The sequence below is a fragment of the Buceros rhinoceros genome, unplaced genomic scaffold (assembly GCF_000710305.1).
Source record: "Buceros rhinoceros silvestris isolate BGI_N320 unplaced genomic scaffold, ASM71030v1 scaffold26167, whole genome shotgun sequence".
In the NCBI taxonomy this organism is placed as follows: Eukaryota; Metazoa; Chordata; class Aves; order Bucerotiformes; family Bucerotidae; genus Buceros; species Buceros rhinoceros.
This window is the reverse complement of record NW_010420813.1, coordinates 10,945-28,635: the sequence shown is the minus strand read 5'-3', so window position 1 is coordinate 28,635 and position 17,691 is coordinate 10,945. Positions and strand designations below refer to the sequence as shown.

General features: G+C 41.4%; 1 protein-coding gene across 1 annotated transcript; it reads right to left on the bottom strand.

Moving 5' to 3' along the window:
• Nucleotides 1–2,074: 2,074 nt before the first annotated feature.
• GAN (gigaxonin) lies at nt 2,075–16,396 on the bottom strand (the record flags this gene model as incomplete). The annotated part of the gene is made up of 10 exons (XM_010139455.1): nt 2,075–2,256; nt 2,950–3,059; nt 9,928–10,056; nt 10,576–10,712; nt 11,007–11,156; nt 12,747–12,859; nt 13,352–13,473; nt 14,402–14,619; nt 15,085–15,435; nt 16,282–16,396. Coding segments are annotated over 10 exons (1,627 nt in total), but the record flags the coding sequence as incomplete, so codon positions are not given.
• Between the last annotated feature and the right edge of the window lie 1,295 nt (nt 16,397–17,691).

The window sequence follows — 17,691 nt, the reverse complement described above, 5'->3', positions numbered from 1 at the left end:
GTTTCCTAAGCCTCTTAGAAAACTGAGCTCAAAAGTGAAATAGATACTTAGCAACATTCATCACTTTTGAACAGGGGATCTTGGCACTTTGTCTAAGAGAAAAAAATGGAACTATGCCAGATTTTCAAAAAAGGGAAGTTTTACGGATAAACTAACAGCACTTGATTTATTTCACAAGACAGCCAAGGATGGAAATAGTGGTTCACATTTCTGTAGTAAAGCATTATATATAAATTTAAAATCTAAAGACATATATATACACACACCATGTTTACTGCAATGCATAAATATATAAACTTTTTAATACGCCAACTAATATAGGTCAGAAAATTGATGTATATAGTTCAAGTTTTGCAGCACTTCAGCATTGTAAAAAATAATAAAATAAATAACGGTCAATGGTGGCTGCTGCCCTCTGTGTTCTTTTTTTTCCCCACCCCTTTGCTCAGAGTCAGATTCCAACCACACATCAGTACTACGGAAGGACTGAGCAGAAGGAAGCTTCGGAATGTCTCTTCAAGGGATATTTGGTGAAATATAACTATTTTGTACTAGTTTGGGATTGTATTTCAGCATACCAAAGATGATTCAGTAAAGATGACGAAGGTTTACGCTAATGCAACTGACAGCAGATATTGCCTTGTCTGAGGTCCACGAAGCTGCAGAGTGGAAAGTATTGTTCGTGGTTATAATACTGGTTATATAAAGTCTCTTTCTGAGGGGCAGGAGGTCTTAATTTTAGTTCCATCTCTCTCATTTTACTCCTTTTAAATAAATACAGGTTACATCCCACCCATCACAACAATAAAGAAATCAAAAATTGAGGTAAAAGTGTTCTACCAGCTGAACTTGACTACGAACAGAAGTCAATATCTCTACTGATCTGAACAAGACTGAGTAAGAAAGAAAATGCAAGATACTGAATTCTTCACTAGAACCACACCACAAAACCCAGCTTTCAAGTCAGACAGCAGTAAACAAGAGTGTACTTTAGCACAGAAATCATTAGTAAACCAACTTTTGATCCCAATTTAAAGTCACTGTACACATTTTCCTTAACTCGTAGTCCAAAACTCTTGTTTTCTATAAAACAAATATATCCTTGTCATATTTCACCTTTGTTCCAACAGAGATAAAATGGACCCTTCTATAATCCTCAGTCTTAAAAACTGTTCTTCGTTCACAAGCCATCTGAAGTAAGAAGGAACACAACCCGTTTTCTTTACTTTGTCAAGTGTTGTCTTTCACCCAAAGCAGCAATCATCATTAACCACTCCAAACGCCAGTTCCCTTATTCAAGGGAACGGCCACCAAAGCCCACACGGAAGTGCACGCCACCCGTCTGCACACCAGTTCATCAGGCTATTCAAATGACAGCGTAGAAAAAAGAGTTTACTTCTCTGTAAGATATTGTATCCATTTCAGATTAGTCCATTTTAAATATATTAAAAATATCTGTAGGAATGAAAACATTGCAAATGAATGAAAAACCGTATGTACACACCTCCACCACTCTTAGGCACAGACCTTAACTTTTGAGGAAGGACTAGAAATAAAAGGTGCAACCACCAACATCTTCTATGGCATTACGGTCAAACAACAATCTCTGCAGTATACCAGGGAGGCTGGTTATCGTACAGCTTCTGTGTATTACCGCTATCCAGTCCAAGATAGCGCCTTTATTCTTACCAGTTCCCCGCAGGGGAAACGCATCTTACATCTTTTTTTTCAATAACCTTCACCACAGGAATACCAATTCCCACCAGTTCCAGACACAAACAACTCCTTCAATACACGGTTTACACTCCATATGGTTACGACTGAAGGTGTTTCCTTGATCTCCCCTTTTATTTCCCCCCTCTCTTCTTTTTAATGTATACTTAAGTTATTTGTTCCCAAAACAAGAACTGAGACTCAAGCTTTTTAAGCATTTAAAACAAAAACAGTTACCATACCAAAGCACAGCATACAGTGTAAGTTTCAGCTGTAATTTCTCAGCTTTTCCTTTATATAGAGCTATATTATGGTGGACTGCGCAGAATTCTTCCAGTCTCCTCCACTGCCAGCATACAGATCACGGAGAAGGTACACGAATGCGGAATAATCCTTGTTGAAGCTGCAGTCGAAAGAGCTTGCAGTTTGCGATCCGCAAAGCTGCACAGCCAGTTCGGCGGAGGTCCGACGGAAATAGAGGTTTAGTGCGCTGCCAGGTTCCAGTGCTTCTTTTAAACTCTCTAACATAGTCATAATTTGTACCTGAATTCACACATGCACAGAAAGAGATAAAACGCTTAAACCACGCTGTAGCTATCGTCACATTTAACCTCTAATAAGGCAAATACGTGAACAAGAGCATGCGCAGACACACAAATAAGTTTCTGGATGTATGGTTACAATTATTGTCAAATGGAAACCACTATGATATTTCTTATCTACTTACACCCACCACACTGGGCACTTTGCCCTTTCACCTTTTGTAGAAAGCCCTGCTACACACTCACAGATGTACACAGGGCCATGAAAGCATTAAGTCTTCCAAGTGTTTTTTACACTACATTTGTTTCCAGACACCGGAAGCTGAGAACTGAGTGTGTTTGTTGGGACCCAATTATTCGATTGGGATCTACAGCCAACAGCCACTACCGCATCGATACAAACCACAGGATGACATCCCCAAAATGCAGAACCACCTGTTTACCACTGCAAGGGTGGGAGAAACACCTCAGGCACTAACTTTTTCTCCTCATATCCAGACAAATGCAGTAACAGCCTCATATCCAAAACCAACCTGTACATTTCTCTATGTCCAGCATAATTTCCCCAAAGACAACGGTAACTTAACAGCACATAGTCCCAGCCTCTTATCCTAAAAGAATTCAGACTCACTAGTGGCACGTATTTAAAGGACTAGAAGACAAGCAGCAGGAGGTTATCAGTTCTAACTCTGACCTGTATCAAGATCTCCAATCACGTATATGCTGGCTCCAATGGGCACCGCTCCATAGACGAAGGAGGAACTAGTTGGGATACACAGGTTCTGGTCATTTAGATAAATCCATCTGTAAAAAAAAAAACCCACATTAAAATGGTGTATCATCTTTATTGAGCACTTTAAAAGAATTCCAGGTTCCTTTTGCACCTGCCATCTCTGAATGAAAAGCAGCGTGTACAAGTTAATTACGATGTAAAAAATGCTGGGAACTTTGTCTAGTTCAGGACAGCCTTCGCTTTTCCTACCCAGGAGAAGCGACTGGTACTGCTGTTTGGGAAGCTCAGGACACTTTATCCTGAGGTTACTTTATTTCAGAATTGCTTCACTCATCTGCATAATCTATCTGGAATAAATTCCTCTTGCAGCCACCCGGTGTGACCTTCTGGAAGAGAGCAGGCATGTAAGAGAGCCTCTTCTAAAACAGCTATGCCAGTCAATTTTCCCAACAGAGAAAATTTTAGGCAGCTTTGTCCTAAAATCACATCAGCTCAATAGTTCACACTAGGGGAAATAACAAATTGGTATGTAGCAAGGCCTCGTTATTACGCAGTGCCTTCCCCACGTGATTCCCTACCATCTTTAATTGCACTTTACCAGCCACAAGAAACCCCATGAGCAGAGTGCAGCACCTGCAATGCGCAGCTGAAACAAGGGACAGATGACTGGAAATCAAAGCAGTAAGGGATTCCGGGACAGAAAAGACATGTCCATAACCCAGAATTGAAACAGACCTTCCTGGGCATGGATCACGCTCTTTTCAGTGGCTTTCTAGCTCCAGCTATAATCTCACAAGTCCCCTGCACTCACTTTAAGCATATTCTCATTTCAGCACTACATCAGCCTGGTCTTTCTACCAAGTGAAAAGCAGTTTTCCATGTTGAAGCCTTTGGAAACCAGGTAAATATGTACTCATGTCCCACACGGGACACTGGCTCATAAAGGTGTCCCATTTATCTGGAGCTGCCAGCATCCTCTCTACGGTCATGAAACAAAGTTCTACCAAATGCTGCTGCACCTCTGCAGATGCTGACAGTCACTACTTACAGACCCTGAAGGCACACAAATCGATGCTATTTTAGGTGACTGCTCCTAAATCTTTTATTAAATAATTTACAGAGAACAGCAAAGTTTGAAACACCTTTGAAAAGCACCCCACGTATTTTCATGGCCACTCCTGGTTTATTTGAGGGAAAAGTTAGGAAATGTCCTCACGGATACTGCTGACCTTTGAAGATTCAGAAGTGAACCTCTCTTCTGGCACTGAAGCAGAGGCTGCTGTATATCAATTATCTTGGGGAGAGAGATCAGTTTTGAAAGGCCAAGTGAAAGGATTAGCTGTCCTTTATCTTGTCTGTGCTGTACACTGTAGGATTCAGACTCTGCAGATTGCAAGGGGAGGGTTTGTAGCTGTCACAGAGAATGACAGATCAACTGAGCACAGAGAAAAGGAGAAGCCCTTGGTTACAGAAAGGTTTCAAAAGAAACTCTGTTAGAGAGCAAAACACCTTGCACCAGATTTCATGAGCTTCCTCTCCTCACTGTGGGAAGAGGGCACAGCCTGTATTTTCACTGCTTTTTAGCATCAAGTTACCTACAATTATGAAAACTGGGTAAGTGGCAGAGAAATGCCAGAGGAAGACGACTGCAATTTCTTTTTTCTTTTTTTTTTTTTTTTTTTTTTTTTTTTTTTTTTTTTTTTTTTTTAAATAGTAAATACAAGACCATGTTGAAGAAATGAACAAAACCCCAAAGTTAGATGAGTTAATCCAGCTACTGGTCAAGTTTGAGCCTGGACAATACGTGATCTCCAGGGGACTGTCTGCACTAGATGGTCCAGGTTTCAGGGTTTAAACAAAAAACCCACAACAGCAGGAGGCCCAAGCATTTTCCTGCTGTGTGCCACGAAAGGACGATATTGAAGTCTTGAGAGCTGCTCATGAAAATTCATTCTCAACACACATACTTTATTAAAAAACAGGCTCAACTTTTCAGGAACGCTTACAGCAGCTTTAGCAGTTAAAACTAGGAAGGAACAAAGACAGGAAGGGCAAGGGGTCACGTTTCATCAGGATTTGACTAAGCTCCAGCTTACTGTGGGCTGTGCCTGCTGTTTGAACAGTGTGGAAAAAACAGCACGACAAAAATTCACTATCTTCAGGAATTTGAAAACACTCCTTGGAACATAACTCTTGCGTACTTCCCTGGGATGGCTCCACTCAAACCCAATCTGAGGAGCACGGGAGAAGACATGTACCTCTGTAACCATAGACAGAGACTGCTCTGAAACCAAAACACGCTTCCACTCAAATTAGAGAAAGGGGAAGGAACCCGGATTTATTTTCAGTCTTAAAGTGATATAAACAAAATACCCCACCCACACTGCTGTCAGTAACGTGCAGGATGGTAACTGTTCTGTTTCCAAGTGGGAAGTAAATAAAGATGTGACAGAAGCGACATATTCCAGACATGTCACCTCAAGCTCTCACCAGCTCTGAGAATGAAACTCTCCGTGTCCCTCTCAGCTGACAGTGCCACCAGTCAGCCAGTTAGTTTTCTCGTTACATTTGCATAGCATTTTCTTTTAATGAAATTCCTGCTCACCAAATGGGAGAACCTGCCTAATTACACATGGTACATTAAAAGATTATTTAGTTCACTACTCGCACACTGCTGAAAGCATTTCCTTATTTGTACAATGTTCCAGCAGCAAAAATAATAATTTTAAGGAGTTTTGCTTTTGAACAAATATCTCTCACTTTTTTCCCCCTCTTGGTACCTGCAAAGTTTGATAATGTTTTGATTCAGGAGCTCGTGACAAGCAGGAAGCCAGCCTGCCCCACTCCCAGACCCCGGTGAAGTGAACAGCAGCAGCGGCTACACCCAAGGACAGAGCTTCACCAGCAGCCCTGGCAAAGAATCCTAAAGCCAGTCTCTGCTCTATTAAATATTTCCAAACATCTACACTGAAAAGGAAGAACCAAAACAGTGTGTACAGACATCATCTAATTCTCCACACACGTACATGACATATTATGAACTCTGGTAGGAGGAAGGACTGACCCACAAAGGTCTTTCATACGTAGCGCAGATTTGCTGCTTTTTATGGAGTAGACTGACACTGGATCATCGAGCAAAGGATCCCCTTACTCCTCCATCTCCCACTTCCACATTTTTCAAATCTTTTTTTAGCTTGGTCGATATTTTAAAAACCAGGGTGCAATGTACACAAAGCTCAATTTATAGCCTTTAAAAAAAAAAAAATCTACAGCCCGAAAAAACCTGCAGTCTGACGTACGTATTTTCTATCCTCGGTTCACTTACATTCACTCACGCACAGGACTCTAAAGACAGGCTGACAAAACATTCATTAATTGAAAAAGCTCAGTAACAGAAGTACTTAAAATATGAAACTTATTTTCTACATGATCCTGCCCACATCTCATGTGTATGCTAGTATTCCGTCTCACTCTATTTATTTTATGACTTGTTTATACAGTATATCTTAACAGGAGTTTACTTTTTTGCTAGAGTGAAGCTCTCAGCATATCCCTTGTCTTTAGACAAGTCTATGTCATGGTTAACAATAACAATTTTGAAAGACTGTGCACTCTGGGTTATTCTGCAGTAAGTTACTGTCAAAGTAAGCAATATTAAACAAGCTAAGCTCCAGTCCTTTAATCCAATTCAAGCCAGAATTATGCCAGTTTATATAAATTAGTATGTTTATATACTGATGTAAGTACATACTTAGACATAAACACTAAGTAAAGCCTGTAACTCAGATCCTCATGGTCTCTGGACGATGCCAGATCCTGTATTCTCAGGTAAGGAGAGCTGAGGCACGTATGAAAAATGATGCAGATCACAGACACATGCATTGCTGCACGAACCTGTAAACCAACAATATCTGATGGCTGAACTCACTGCGCAAAAAATTCCTTCCACTCAAAAAGAAAGTGAAGTTCTGCACTTACTTAAAAACAGCTGGAAAAGTCTGTAGCTCATGCTGAAGTATGCAGTACTGACATGTAACTATTAAAAAAACACTATGAATTTTGGTTGGAGACTGCTAGAATTTATAGGCTGAGCTTCTGCTGCTAAATGATCTCCTTTCCACGAAGCTCTCTTAAGCCAACACCTTTGGACCTCTGTCAACAATAGACACACACAGTGTCCATGTGGTATTTTAGCTTTGACAGTTCCAGTATTATTCCTTCCCTGCAACTACAAAAAGAATATGCGGTGTCTGAAGGTGCTTAAATCATCCTTCATGATGACTCTTTGAAGCTGCTGGTTGGAAAGAGACTAATTATTTTTGTTTCAGAAACTATTGTGAAGAAATAAATGAACTTTTCAATTACAAATTAATCTGTTGAAGGTGAAGAATCCATCTTTGTGCGTATCATGTTAACCGTGCACTAAAGAACTGAGACAGGTACTGGCCACCCGTGGTAAAATCTGTAGCATCATTATGTTCACTCTTGAGCAATGATGCACAGCAGAGCATATGATACCCAGTGCAAGCGGAATTGCTCATCTAATCAAACACACACATTGGTATTTAGCATAAGGTTTTCACAGACTTCAGAGAAGCAAATTATTTCAGCTTTCATCCCTTACGCAATATAAACCCATTTAAATTTGTTTTCTTCTATTTCTGAATCAGCCCAGGAAATAAACACCCTCATGTCAACTTGCCTTCATTTGGTATTTGTTTGATATTTGTGAAACACTATTATAATGAAATTATGATAATTTTCCAGATTCAATCTTACTTCAAAGAACAGACCCAGACAACAAGTATTTTGTCTCAGTATTTGGCAGGCAGAAGTACTGGCTAGCTGCGTGTTGAAAGGAAGTCCCGTTATGGTTATTTTCTTTCTTTTCCACACAGGTACAACTGCTTGGCTCTCACAGTCGCTGCCACGGCCACCCTAAAAGGTGTCCATCCCACATGGCACTCTGAGGGGACCGAAACCGGGGTAACTCTTAGACCCCATGCGCTGGAGTGCTACAACATGGCACGGTAACACTGCACCCTCTTCTGGCCAGCAGCACCCCTTCAGCCTCCGGGGCTGGAACCAGGGGCCTCCCACAATAGACAGCAGAGCACAAACCCCAGCCAGCAGCACTAGAAGCACAAGCGGCCATCGTCCCAGTCTTCCAAAGGAAAACAAGCAACCTGGGGACTGCCTGCAGCGCAAGCTCAAGTTCAGGTTGAGTTAAATTTCTAAGCTCAAATTCTGTGCAACGGCAGAGCAAAAGGTGAAGTCTGAATATCTCAGCAGTCCTCAATGAGCACCTCCTCCAGCAACCCAGCTCTTGCTGTTGCCTCACCTCCCTCTGTGACATGCACACAACACACGGGTGCTAAAACAAGACCTGAAGCAACTGGATTTTTATAATGATTTTACTTGAGTCCTGGAACACCCCTGGGATGCCACCAAGCAAAGGCACAAATACACTCAGTTGTGTTACCGCTGGGCAGGCGCCTGGGCTGCAGTCAGCAGGTGGCACCAAGGACTCACCTGCAGCACCTAGGCTGGAGCTCTGCTGTTTGAAAGCTCCTCAACCAGCGAAACAGATTTACAGTCACTGGTGAGGAATCACGAGCTGTTATATACCACCTTCTGAAGAACAGAATCAGCCTGGTAATATTTCAGGTAAATAAACTAAAAATAGAGAGTAGGACACAAGGGAGCACTTCTTTCCAGAATTCTTTCCCTTTCAAAGATCTCCTGCCAAAAAATTAAGCAGTTTTTAGCATTTCCCCACACCCTCATAGGGCCAGAAAACCCTAGAGAGCAGCAGCAATGGCCTTTCTTATCTGTCTGCTTCCTATAACCACTTTAAAGATTGTTTTTCTCCAGCTTCATTTGATTATAGCTACTATAGACATCACTTTGAACACAGAAGAACTCTTCATACAGAAACTAAAGCCTCTTTACACCACATCCTCCAAGAAAATTACATAATGAACTTACATCTGCTATTCTATTTTTATGTGCATTTATACAGGTCACGGTCATAAATCAGTCTTGATCTTGTAATACAGACGTATTAACCTCCTCCACTGTCGACAAGCCTTGATACATCAGACCACAAAGTCTTTTTTCAATTTACTTTATAAAAACCAGAGGATCATCCAATTTATAGTTATATGCAAGAAAAAAAAAAAACACTGAAGGAAGAAAAGCTTGTCAGTTATGAGTGGCGGATAAGGCGACTATACACAAAATTCTAACCTAACATTCTGAATAGTTACCACATGCAGTAAGGTAGGAAGGCGGATTACACCACTAGAGCCAAGAGATAACAGATGAAGTCATCAGAAGCAGATTCAAAACAAACAAAAGGAGATTAGCCATGCGCAGTGTGTGGCTGGGGGATGTAGAGCATCCATAATGTCTTTCCTGTGACGAAAGCCTACAGGGGTTCAGAAAGCGACCAGCTACAAATGCGTGGAACAAAACCGCATGAAATTTCTTCTCGAGCTCAGGCATCCCCTTAGCTGCAAAGCCCCAGAGACAGGACTGGACGACGGAGACGTTTCGCTGTACATACTTACGCTCCTCCGTGAGCACTCAGGAGGAGCCCAGGGCATGAGCAGGGGTGGGGGGCAGCAGCACCCTGCACTTGGGGAAATTGCAGGGTGCAGGAGAAGAGCTCCGTGAACTCCCTGTCTGATCAAGGTGCTTCTCCTGTTCAGGGGCTCTCAAGACTGACTTGGTGGCCCGAGCTTTAGGCATGGTACCTCAGAGACAAGCCACCAAAGCAGATGGATGTTTGGTCACAGCCATACTGGATCAAAAAGGGTAAAATGAGTAACATGCATGACACAGACCTAATACTGAAGTGCTGGAGCAAGGCGGGGGGAACAGCCAGGTGAGTGTGTAAGGCACATATTTTCTATGCTTACAGCTGCAGCTAGTTACCTTTTAAACTCATCGTGATAAAATTCAGATTTGCACGTCACCATCTCACTGGCTTGACTGTCATCACGACTCCTGACCCCGCCAAATACATACAGCTCAGAGGCAACTCCGCAGGCCACTGCCCCAAATCTGAGAATATAAAGAAGAAAAAAAAATGTGCAACACATCAAAACCATTTCATAGATCCTTCTGGACTTTCTACACTTTTTTACATTATTTTTATACACCACCACCCCCTTATATGTTCAACAAGACGAGTCATGAATATGAACAATTAATTGAGATGAGCAATAATGAGCAATTAAGTCAGACCACATAAAAGAACAAAACAGCAAAGTATTTCTCTATGGTCAAAATCTGAATCTCCAACTGAACTACAGTTTCTGGGTTTCACTGTGCATCAAGGAAGTATTGCTTGTAACATCAGGAGTATATTTCTATAAAATTCATATTTATTGCTTGGACACTTATCTTTACTCAGCCACATGTTAACGACAGGCCTCCATGACTCATAAAGACACGGTGAAATCCATAGGGCCTCTGACAGCTGTCTTCAGGGATTCAACAGAAAGGGGACAACTTCCTCTCACCAGGCTGTTAGCAAAGGTTGTACACAGCCATCCAGATCCCCCCTTCCATTGCACTCACCTTCTTTCTTTCAGAGGGCAGATTGCTGTCCACTGCTGAGTCCTTGGGTCGTAACACTCAACAGACTCAAAGAGCTTTCCATAGGAGCCTCCACCCATTGCATAGATTTTCTTCTTCATAGCTGCATAGCAGCCAATCTTGGGGAGAAAAGTACATCTGAAGTTACACACAAATGCACAGTAACCACAGACACACATGTATGTATTTGGGTTGCTTGTACTGCCTATCAAACAATGTTGTGTATAAAAATTCTCAGCCACAATTTTGGTTTGGTATATAAAGAAAGAAGCTGCTCTTGCTCATTTCATATTCAGACTATTTGTTACAGCTTCTACTTGAAGCAAAAGGTTGAAAAAGATTTTTTTATATATATATGCTGGCATTAACTCTTTACCAGTAAATAACGTGGCAAGATATGACGGAGCTCTTACCTTTCTAACCATGGTCAGGTCTGGCTGCTTGGTCCAGGTCCGGCTGTAAATATCGTAGCTCTCCATAGAGATTAGCTCCCTTTCGCCGTCCTCACCTCCCAGAATATACAGAATTCCGTCAATCTCTACCACACCAAAATTATGTCGTGCCTAAGGAACACCAGTAAAGTCAACATTGTAAAACAACTGCCACTGTGAGTAAATCCATAAATCTTCTTTTCAGCCTGCAAGGTGATATTGGGATTATGCCTGTTTTAGGGGAGTGGGTGGGTATTTTGGTTTTTTTTTTTAAATAGCGAAGTCCTAAACTCCAGAGCCAGAGTATTAATTTATTCAACTAAACAAAACAAAGAGTATCTGAAAAAGACAGAGCAGCAAAAGCTGAAGAGAGCGCACAGAAACCTTAAGAACAGAGCTTAGCCATATTTCAGTTTGCACAGTAGTGAAAATGAAGAAGCTGTTGCTTTCAGGTCTCTACAGCACCAAAATTCAGACCCATTATCTGTGAAAAGGCAGCTCTTCTATTTTGTATGTAGGAGCACAGCTACCCTCAGTCTCAGTAAACAGGGAACATAACGTATCGTGAAGTCTTACTCACAGGAAGCAGGAAACGTAATGCATCGTAACTACAAATGTGACCAAAACTACTGGCCTTTGCCAATCAGAGACCGTAACGAGGAAAACCCTGTGGCAAGCAGCAACTTTGTAATGAACACCCTGAGCTGATTTATGAAGATAAAAACACAGGTGTATTAAGGATATATGTTTACAAATAATAAACTGTTACTTTTGATGGAATGTAAATATGAAGAAAGAAGCATTAACTCAAACCAAACCAAGCAGGTCTGTGCCAGTCATCTGCCCATCTTTTCTGCACAGTCCCTTTGCCGTTAAAGAGTTCTCTTGTTTGAGAAGGCCAGCATACACAGAACATCAACTACACTCTACGTCTGATTCAATATGAAAATCCTGACATTTTGTAGTTCATCTTGACAGCTGGCTTTTCACTAGCTGTTTAGTTTTTCCAGATCCAGCAGTCAGTATCAGACCACAACAGGAAATAAACTGAAGTCATACTGTAGCAATGTCCTGGTTTTGGCTGGAATAAAGCTAATTTTCCTCCTAGTAGCTGGTGCAGTGCTATGTTTGGGGTTTAGAAAGAGAATCACGTTGGTAACACACTGATGGTTACGTTGTCGCTAAGTAGTTGGTTATACTATGTCAAGGACTTTTCGGCTCCTCATTCTGCCCTGCCAGCGGAGACTGGAAGTGCACAAGGAGCTGGTAGGGGACACAGCAAGGACCCAAAAGAGTCAAAGGGGTATTTCAAACCATATGACATCATGCCCAGTATATAAACTGGGGAGGAGTTGCTGGGAACACTGTGGCTCAGGGACTGACTGGGCATCAGTCAGCAGGTGGTGAGCAGTTATATTGTGCATCACTTGTTTTGTACATTCTAGCAGTAGTAGTAGTACTCCGTTCCTCTTCTGTCCCACTAAACTGTCTTTATCTCAACCCACGAGTTTTGCCTTTTTCCCCGTGATTCTCTCCCCATCCCGCTGACGGGAGGGGAGTGAGCGGTGGTGTGGTGCTTAACTGCCAGCTGGGGTTAAACGACAACAAGCATGATTCTGAGTGTGTAAGATGCAAGTGACTGGAGATTCAGAATAAAATTTTGCAGAAGAAAAGGATGATTTTTGCCAAAGGAAAAACTTAATTCCAAAACTTAAATCTTGCCTCGTTCATTGGTGGTAAGGAACTCCATGAATTGGTATCTGGATCATATTTCTCTCCAGAGCTTAGCGTTCCCTTGTTTTCATCCTGACCACCAAGCACAAATAAAAATCCTTCTGTAAAACAAAAATGTAACATGATCTTCAAAACAGGACTCACACCGGAATGCTGAGCAAGATAACGTGACTGGTGCTGTATCCTGGAATCTGCTAAGAGATTCAGCCCAGCCTCAGGTCAGACTTCAAACTCTGGACTGTAGAGGGTAAAGCACATACTTATAAGCTGGACTCAAGTCTACCCCAGCAGATACTCTTCAACGTATTCAGTGATGCAGCAACTAGAATTTACTTAAAACATGAAATACTCCTGGAGAGACAGACGGAGCAGATTCCCACAAACTGTTGCGGGAATGGTGATTTAGAGACACTCAGATGACAGGGATTTTCACGGAATCAAGTAACGTTTTGGGCAGACAAAGGGGAAGCATGAAATAACCCCAGTGCAGTCAATCTTAAAAGAAAAAATATCATTATAAGCTGTATCTCAGATTTTGAGGCACTGGTAAGTTTTCATAATATTGACTTTACAAATACAAAGTTCCCCTTTACCTGCTGACAATACTCCATGATTGATCCTTGGAATACTCATAGGAGCAAGTTCAATCCAGAGCTGTCTATTGGGATCATAAAGAGGACACATACACCGCATCACTGAGGTTGGTTTCCGTGATCTGAACACAGGGTGGGGAGGGAACAAACAAAAACAGAAAGACAGACAGAGTTTTACGAGTTCGCTGTTAACAACTTGTGTCCAAAGCTTGCCTCTTCGTGTTTTCGTGTTCACAAAGCGTAGCACTGCCCTGGTAAGGAGAAGAACCCCCTGGCATTTCCTGGGTAAGGAGAAGACCCCCAAAGCAAACGTGTGTAAAATGAGTTTTGTACAGGCTGGAGACACGAGAAGCAGAAGCACTTCATTTGTACTGTACCTGCCTCTAACATTTTTTTTATGCAGGAACTTTGAACAAACTAAAAAGAACTGATGAGTATTAGTAATGCCTGAGTAAAGCAATCCACAAACTGATGTGCAAAACATTATTTGAGTATTTTAAAGATCTAAGTGCTAAGCTTACTCAAACATGACAAACCCCTCTCCGCTACCACAGGGGGTACTCTTCTAAGAAAAGAAAGGGATTATTGTGCAGGACAAGAATTTTCTCCTGGCATCTCGGATGCACCAATAATGACTTTTTTTGGAATCACAGCTATTATAAACAAACAGTTAAAACATGCATTCATAATTTAAAAAATTTATTATAGATACTTTTCAGATCATTAGAAGAGTGCTCCTCCAATGTTCTGTGCTTATTTTGAGTATTCAGTTTGGAAAAAAAACCGCCAACACTTACCGAACAAACAACACATGCTACTCTTAAGTCTCCTACATGCTGAATGTCAGAAAATTATCATAAAATAACTATTTATTGCTGAATCAGTCACAAAGATATTTTAGGTGTGTCTGACCAACTTAAAAACAAACTCAAATGACAGAGCAATAACCCCATTAGGTGCACATACGCTGTCCACACTGTGTTTTCAAGACGTGCCAGACACTCGTATTTTTACCAGCTGTGATGAGCTGTGAAGCCACTTCATACTTACACTCGTTCTTCTCCACCAACAGTCACTATACACTCCGAGTAACCTCGGGGCTTGAAGGAGGCCAGCATCGCCTCTCCCTGCTGGGGCGGCGTGAGGGGAATATTGTTGCATTCTTTGACAATCTCCCGTACTAGTGGTTCGCTCATCATCTGCTCACGTAAATATGCTGAATCTAAGCCCGAAACCCACACTGCTGACATGACATCCTTCATGTGAACCTACAGAGAAGAGAAAAATGCCAGAAAATCCCCCAAACTTCACAGAACAGCACTAAGTCACCTGTACATACAGATGCTTCTGTATTTATAAAGTGTGGTTTTGACATTTGGAAGCAGTAACACAATCTGCAATCCAGTGTTATTAAGAAAATGCATCGAGTCTTCAAAGTTTCACTACAAATGCGCTAACTGCTTTCTCTCTACAAGACTGTATCATCAAATGCCAGAAAGGTACATTCTTTATTATTTAATAGGCCTGAAGGAAAAAGAGCAGATGATATACCATCAATAAAACTTTCACCCTTTTACTGCAACATCGCTGTCTGCATTCCAGGCAAAATTCAACTAATTCTATAAATGCAAGATTAGCGCTGGAAGAACCATATCTATTTTAAGCTCCCACCAATCAGAATAAACACACCGATTTGGATCCCATTCAGAACATAAACATTTGGATGTCCTGACCTTTCTTGATTCTGAATCATGAGAAATCCACCTAATCACTGCTTCAAAGACGTATCTTTCATTTCCAACATTGAGCTTTTCCATCGACAGCACTTCTTTCAGTTTTTGAGGAGTCAGTTCCAAGAATTCCTCTGTGCTGCTGACATCTCGAAAGTGAGTTTCCAGATACTCTGAGGCAAGGTAGTGAACATGATGCAAACAATAGTGCAGTGCAAAGTCCCGAATACCAATACAGTTCTCAGCAGCTATGCAACCTTCTAAAAACTCACAGCAGAGAGTTTTTAAGTCTGTAAGCAGCAGGAGATCAGCTGCCTGTACCACATCTTGGATAGTTTCTTCATTTAGCCTGATCTGCAAGAATTAATTTAGAAGTTATAGCTACTATCACTCATTTGTTTCACGACATGTCCGCGTTCGTTACACTCATTCTCAGGGGCTTAAAAACGGACTATCAATGCCAGCACGAAAATGACAAGAAATTGATACAATTACTACATGCTTATGAATTAACACCGGGACGGAAGGGTATTTGCTTGACAGAAGGTGTCAAGCAGAATTTTGCGCCTCAAGTAACCATGAAATAGCTCATCTAATCCAGGAACCCAAAATGAATTTTGCTGCAATAAATAAATAATTTTTAAAATGCATGTCCAGAACTGAATTTCAAGCTACATCCACCTTTCCTTTTTCTGCTGAAAGTTAAACTCATCCAGCCACCTCCACCTGGTTCCCGATAAAGGGACACACCAACTTTGATGCCTGCTTTGGCTATCAGCACATGGATCTGCAGCCGTGTGCTGTCAGCAACACAAGTCTGGAGCAGGGCGGTAGGCAGGAGGGCCAGTGAGGGAGGATGCCCGATGTACTGTCATGTTCAGTCATGGGGACTCAACCTCTACTGCCACCAAACCAGCTCTCTTTTACAGCTGTTTTAAAGCAGGTTACTGAAGGTAGCTACAAATCTTAATGCAAGCATTTGATATGACTCTTTCAGAGTCCTCCTCCATGGCATGAGAAGAGACAGACAGCTCCTGCAGAGCCACCTGCACAGCCCCAGTGTGACATAGCGCTTTGTGGATGTTTTATCACAAAGCTTTAAACCTCAGCAGGTTTATCTTTCAAGATAGCAGTGTTAAAACCCAGATTATTTTGCCAAATAGTTCCATTTCCATTTAGTTTTCTTTTTTAATACCATACCTGCCCACTGAAGATGTAATCTAGTATCTCTTTCATGATATCAACAGATATCCCTTCAAGTTCAATCTTGTATGTTGAGCCATCATCCTTTGGAGGATTATAATTCAATTTTGTTCTAAGAGAGAAGAAAAGGAAAAAAGCTCACAACCTGGGCATTGCTTGCTCTCAGTTTTCAGAAGAAACAAATGGTAGTTACAGGTCACTTGAGTAGTAACAGAGACATTAAAACCTCATAATACGATACGAAAATTCTCTCGAATTAGCATGAAAAGGATGTGTGTATGGTCTCTAATACCGCCCATCACCTGTCCACTCTGAACAAATACGTTGGCCTTGCAAACTACCCATGGAATCAAAGAGCCAAAGTCCTGTTTTTCCCAGCTCATTCCTGACAAACATTCAAAAACCTCACTCAGAACTTCCACAGAACAGCAGCTCTGCTGACAGATGCAGCACAGGAATTTGCTTTGATAAAGGTGGAAAAAAAAACCAAATCAAAACAAAAAAAACACTTTACCAAGAAAAAAAAATAATTACAGTGAACAGATGTGATGAGAATATACACTGGCAGCAGAAATATTTGGATTGCATTACCATTTTGTGTAGTTTATGATATTATCAGCCTAATGCTATGCCTGGCTGTAGCTGTGCGCTCACAGTCATAGGAAACAGCTCATGTCCTGCTCCGCTGAGCTTTAAACATTCACCTGCATCAGTGGTTGCTTCACTTATGAGCAATTTCTTAAAAATACCAGGATGAGTTTGATTGAACAGAATGGAGGGGGACGGGGGGAAAGGATGAAGAAATAATTACAATTCAGCAGCAGCTTTGCTTTCCATCACCTGCTAGTGCAAACACAACTTCCAGGAAAGACAACTCCAAGTGCTGAAAAGGCAGCAGTGTCCACCCGTCTAATGAAGACAGCCACGAGAGCTAATAAATAGTCCCTTTGAACATCTTTCTTCCTTGCTTTAGGCATCGAAGAATACATTACATAAAGACCAAAAAACTTGTTTCACTGCCTCCACCTATATATGGATAACCACATCTCTATCACAGCACATTACAATAAAAGCCTTTAAAATATTTGTACATTCATTTGAACATACTCTTCGATAGAATTAGTTTCTTAACAGGAAAAGCTGTGGCTTTGCTAAACTGGAAGTGTCCAGTTTGTCACAGTCTTCTGCTACCCACACTCATGCTAAGTAAATGCATAAACAGGACTTAGCTAAGGGCAGATTGTACTTCGCTTACTCATACCAGAACAAATTTGTGTCTCACAAAATAAGATGTAAGTCGCATCAAATAAAATCCTCGTCTATAAGGAGCTATTTTTAAGTGTGAGTAAGGATGGTAATTTTAGCCCTGAAGTTAATCATATTTGCGGCGTTGTTTTCACATCGCTT